General features: G+C 36.9%; 1 protein-coding gene across 1 annotated transcript; it reads right to left on the minus strand.

The window, feature by feature from the left end:
- Positions 1 to 2198: 2198 nt before the first annotated feature.
- Positions 2199 to 4922, minus strand: LOC306864947 (cerebellin-2-like). The gene is made up of 3 exons (XM_079409261.1): positions 4427 to 4922; positions 3212 to 3331; positions 2199 to 3076 (listed from the first exon to the last, which is right to left on the minus strand). Exons 1-3 carry the CDS (start codon positions 4712 to 4714, stop codon positions 2879 to 2881), a joined length of 606 nt encoding a protein of 201 aa, XP_079265387.1. The 5' UTR covers positions 4715 to 4922; the 3' UTR covers positions 2199 to 2878.
- Between the last annotated feature and the right edge of the window lie 851 nt (positions 4923 to 5773).

Raw genomic sequence — 5773 nt, forward strand, 5'->3', positions numbered from 1 at the left:
TCATAAAAATGTCTGTGAGTACACTAATTTACTGCGCCGGGGGTTTTATGATCTGACTTCTTTAATAGAATATGTATAAGTCTATGTCAAACAACAGGCTGCTCACCCCACAATCAATTTTGACAGAAGAGGAATATCTCCAGTGGCCTCATTTTTCTTTACATTTGAAACCAATACAACATAATGAGACCTGCCAATAATATCTACCGGTGACATTATGCACCATCTGAGGACCAATAGCAGTGCAGAGATCTGAACTATGAGGTCATCAGCTGCCTTTCATGATTAGGGGGGTTAGGATCTTATATTGCTATCATAAATAACACCATGACAACCACAATATTAATTCAGCAAATAAATAATTGAATTTCACTGAGGGAAACTTTTGATTGTCGAAGATTAGAAATGCGTATATGGCCTAATTTAATTTGATTAGATTTCATACGCACAAACACACACACACACACACACACACAAAAGGTTGTCATTTTTAAGAAATAAAGAAGCAGCTCATTTCTGTAAATTATTCTAGGCTCTACTCTCAACGCTGAACGAAAATGGATGTCACATTGAACAGGAAAACACAATGACACTTGAAGAAAAAAGAAAGAAAGAAATGAGAATAAGTCGCCCCTACTAAGTGAATTTTAATGATCGAGATAAAAACCAGTAACCTTTTATTTAAAAGCATTGATCCAAATGCTTTTTGGTGCTTAAAAAAAACTAAACGAACTTTTCATAAAATTTCTTGAATGTCTCTGTGCAAAAGACATTATCTCAAATCTAGAAATTCATTGAACTTTACCTCCTCTGCAATATTTGCTGCCAATGCTTGACAAAGGTAAACACTGATGAATTATTCATTTCTAAATCAATTCTAATATTCTTTTAATTATATTTACCTATAAACTGTCTCTACCGGGTTTAAAACTAAGTGGATCTGAAAAAAAAAAGCAGTCAGCCTTCATCCTCTTCAGTTCACTTATGGCTTATGACAGGCCTTATTACAATACTGACACCTCAAATTACCCTTCATGACACAGTCCAGTACATACGTGCACATACAGTTCAGCTCTCTCAAAATTAAGTGGCTTGCTTTAGAGCATACGAGCCATGCCTTGCGACTTTTTACGCTTTTAAAATGATCATGTTGAAAGATCTATGATCTAACTAATACCATAGACATATTTTGTATCTTTGGTCTGTTAAGAACAGAGCCGAAGACCTTATTTGCATTCATGAATTTCAACCCTTCATATGTGCACCAGCTTCTTTTTATGAATAAACAGAATTTCTGATGAACCATATTACACCAGTTATGAACTGAAATGCCAGTTTTCAAATAGGAGAATTTTACATTAAATTTTCTTTTGAGGAGAATGTTACAAATTAGGGAATTAATACAGGTGCACAAAATTTTATGTGGCTGACAGTAATTTATTTGCTTTATAAAAAAGCCAGAACCGTTTAAGTTCTGTTTCTCTAACGTAAGTCCAACTAATGTGATACATCTTAATGTATGTCTGTTAATATTACAGTGTTGGTCTTTATGTTCACATTTGTATGCAGCTCTGTTGGTGTTTTATGTATATGCATATGTATATGTGTACATCAGAGAGAGGACAGACAAGCACTGGGTCGTGCGCAGATGTACATGTGCATGCATGTGGAGATATTTGCATGTATAAGAGAGCGCAAGACAAATTGAGAAAGATGGAAAAGCTAAAAAGACAGAGAGTGTGTCTATGAAACAATCAGACAGAGAGTGTGTGTTCATGTGTGCGTGAGTATGTGTGTTTCAATGGGCCAGCAGTTGTGGAAACCAAAGCTAATTTAACATTACTATCACCTTGCTTCAGTCCATCCATTCAGGTATGTATCATTATCATCAGTAATTAGAAAAGATTGTAGGTTTTATGCTAAAAAATTGCTGAACAGACAATGATTCGAGGTTGCAAAAAATAAATAATGTATTTAGAGCAGCATACATAATTGTTTATCATCCAGTCTTGCGATATCTGAGAATATTTCAGAAGTCTTGAGTGTTGCTTCAGCACCATGGACAGCGCCGGTATATTCGCTATTGCATCGTAGTCAAGCAAAGACAAATGCGCATGCGCAATTCATTAATACGATTTTATCATTCATTAGAAAAATAATCAAGGTTAATAATAATAATAAAAAGATTGAGTAAATATGTGTACAATACAATATTTTATTAGGCGGGACATTAAATAGGGACTTTTCTTTTTCCACAACTTACATCTGTGAGCATTGTCACTGAACACTAAATCAATCAAAGCTACTTATTATCCGGAATGTAGAACACACCATAATGCAAATATGTATTTTATAAATTAGATAGATGTCTAGCAAAAAGTTTTTTAAGATGTCTCCATTGGCTGATATATTTTTCTCATTATAATCACTGTATAGCAGGTGGCCTACATTTGGCATATTTTCAGTATGTTCTGCATCCAAACGACACATCATTGACAGCACAAAACAGGAATCTTCCATTCGTGCAAAAATGCTTTGGGGGCATAAAGCACTTCCGCAGCTCCACACCACACACCTCACTGGACGGAAGCCGAATCATTAAGGCTATACAAACACAAAATAAAGCACTGATAAATACACCTAGTTCGGGATTTGAAGTTCGTCTTCGTCTTAAATATCTTCTCGTTTATATAGTGGTCCAGGTAATTGTCAGTTGCGAATTGTTTCCCATCGATAAAATCCAAACAATCGCGACTGAAAATCGCTGCCGCGCGTCCATATGCAGTTTTGCTAGATTTCAGCTTTGTTCAAAGAACTGGTACTCGTTCTTCTCGGTCACTTGGAAAATATTACTTGCAGTAACAAGTCTGCGAGTCAGTTATAGAGGAAAGACTAGAAATCCAGAGAACGTGGAGTATTTCCATCCGCCCATTAGATTCCCTCGTTCCAACTTGAGATAGACTCGATCCTCGCGCTCCACCATCAGTAGAACTCCGTTACTCGCCGCCTCCCGCGTGACATCCTGATCTCCAGCAAAGGCAGATATGACCGGGTACTCGTTCTGTATCAGGTTAACCTGAATAACAGGACACAGCGCACTTTAGTCCTTTGAAAGCAGAGAATGGCTTTCCACGAGGGTTCGTGAATAACGCACAGTATGAGAGGTGACTGCAATTGTATTTTGTGCAAAAACATATGCTGCTCTGCTCACCTGTATGGTTTGTCTGTTGTAGACCTTGACCACATGAAAGCTGAAACTGTATATTCCTCTCCGTGGTGCGGTAAACACACTCGCTTTTAGGTCGAAATGATTGCCAATGTTTACTAAGACCTGAAACAAAAGCAACATGAAGCGTTACAAATCCGCTAGCAAATGAAAATGTGTGAATCTACAAATTAAATTTACTTTTAGATCTGCAGTTTGACACATGCGGATCTTCGAGCGCAGTTTGGCAAGCTGTTTTAACATCCATTCCTTACAAACAACCAGTAAATATTTTTGGTTTTAGATTTTTTTTTTTTTTTTTTTTACTATTATTTTATTAGTTGGAGATAATCCAATAGTGGAATATTTTTGTAACTGTTCAGTATACTAACTAAGTGCAGTAGTGAGAAATTGTTTCATTGTTCAATTTTATTTTTTTATTTTTGGGCGGGCCATTGAATTATATGAAATCTGTGGTCCAGATATCAATTCATTTTCAATGTATTCCAATTATTACTACCAGGTATTTCAGTTTTACAAGTTCTATTCATTTGGGCACTATTCTTCTTTGGTTATTTGTAACAGTTTGAATAGTTAGATACTAGTATTAGTTTTCCAGTTGTATTAGTACTTATTTGATACTTGTTTGATAGCCTACTATTAGCCTACTTATTTGGTACTAGAACCTATTTAAAAAAAAAAAAAAAAAAAAAAAAAAAAAAAACAGTAACTATCCTATTGGTTACAAAAACATTTATCGCAATTGTTTACATGTTAAAACGGCTTGCCATAAGCGCATTCCAGCCCTGTCAACACTTCGGGTCAGTTTTAATTACTACAGGTCGATTTTTATGACAGCGAGTCGGTTATTGTCAATCTAAACACTCCACGCTTGTTGGTAATCTATACACTTGGGTTAAATTTAACATTTTTGACAGTACGGGTGATAAAAATAATTTTGCAACTAAGCAATTCGTTTGAAATGTATATATCGGAGACTATTAGGCACTAAATAGCCTACATTATATCTGACCAACACTGCAAACGTTTAATGAAATAATATGAATTACCCTGAAAAACGCAACTAAACTGGTTAAAAGCATACATCGTCCAATAGAATAGAAGCATTTGTCACTTCGTGAAGTTTATGGCTGAGATTCCTGATCATTGCCCTACAAATGCAGTTCCTGTGATTACAAAGTCACCAACGGGACACCTGACCTGGTCAAAATAGATGGTCATGGATGTGTTGCTCATCTCCGAAGGTTCGTGGTTTGTCCCTCTGACGGCCGAAAAAGCCACTTTGGCGCTGCCGGAGCGCACAGATATCCCAAGCGAAGAGGTGACTCCTCCGTCAGAAGAGGGGTTGGAGTCGCACACCACCAGACACTTTCCCTCCAGAACGATGGGCTCCGTGTCATTCTGGCCCAGACAGAGCCCTATGCCACATCCCAGGAGAAAGGCGAGAGCCAGCATGGCAAAGGGTCCGGGACAGGCTGCTGGCACCATGATCGGAACAAGAATCCTGTGCAAACTGATCTTAACCACCAGCCCCTTGGAGGTTTGATGTGGCTCTATCACCTGGTCCAAACTAACCTCTCTCTCTCTCACTTTCTCTCTCTCTCTCTCTCTCTCTCTCTCTGTAACTCACCTTCACACACTCCTTTTCTTCTATGCGTATCAGTTGAAGGTGCTCAGAGTATTTGCACAATGGTTCCTGAATAATAAAAAACGATAGATAGATAGATAGATAGATAGATAGATAGATAGATAGATAGATAGATAGATAGATAGATAGATAGATAGATAGATAGATAGATAGATAGATAGATAGATAGATAGATAGATAGATAGATAGATAGAGTGCAGGAATAATAATTGCTCTTGATAATGTCTCAATATGATGGTTGAAGATATTAAATTGCGCAACGAGACGCAACACCCAATCTCGACTAAAATACAAGGTCAACTGCGTTTAACTCACAACACGTTAAAAAAAATAAAGTCTTACACTTACGCGTGATCTTTTCTATAGTTAATAACACTTCTATAACAATTGCATACCTTTCCGATGAAATAATTAAATCCATAAATATCAACAACAGCACCATGAAATCTAGTATTTCTTTCTATGTTTTATTTTGCCTCATTTCTACTTCATGTTTTCTAAAATGTTACCTGTTAAATCCATAGTTGGTGCAATCTGTGTTCCTGCTCTTTCAGCTGTCTTGAGAAGGAGTGAAGCGCGCACCCAATAAGAGTGGAGAAAACCAATTGCTCCTTTATCCTTTTTAGAGGGCGATTCACGCCCATCCCTTCTTTTCAAGTACAGTAATAATTCTGGAGCGGACGTTTCTGGACAATAAAGTCAGACACGGCCAGAATCTTGGATTTAAGAGTTTGTCTGCACAACATCCAATTTATCAACCAATTGTTGGTGGCATCTGTATTCTTTTACATAGCAATAGCAAACATATAGTTTTGCATATAAGATACAGTAAGTAGACCAGCTATGAATTTGAAGCTGATAATATAGAGCTTAATACCAGAAAAATAGACATGCACTTT

The sequence above is a fragment of the Barbus barbus genome (genome assembly GCF_936440315.1).
Source record: "Barbus barbus genome assembly, chromosome: 46".
Lineage (NCBI taxonomy): Eukaryota > Metazoa > Chordata > Actinopteri > Cypriniformes > Cyprinidae > Barbus > Barbus barbus.

What these genes read in the sequence shown, in the direction of transcription:
- LOC306864947 (XM_079409261.1), bottom strand. Translation starts at nt 4,714, where the DNA reads ATGGTGCCAGCAGCCTGTCCCGGACCCTTTGCCATGCTGGCTCTCGCC. An exon ending in TGACCATCTATTTTGACCAG is followed by an intron (nt 3,332 to 4,426) that starts GTCAGGTGTCCC and finishes CTTTTGTTTCAG; the next exon opens with GTCTTAGTAAACATTGGCAA. An exon ending in ACAACAGACAAACCATACAG is followed by an intron (nt 3,077 to 3,211) that starts GTGAGCAGAGCA and finishes CCTGTTATTCAG; the next exon opens with GTTAACCTGATACAGAACGA.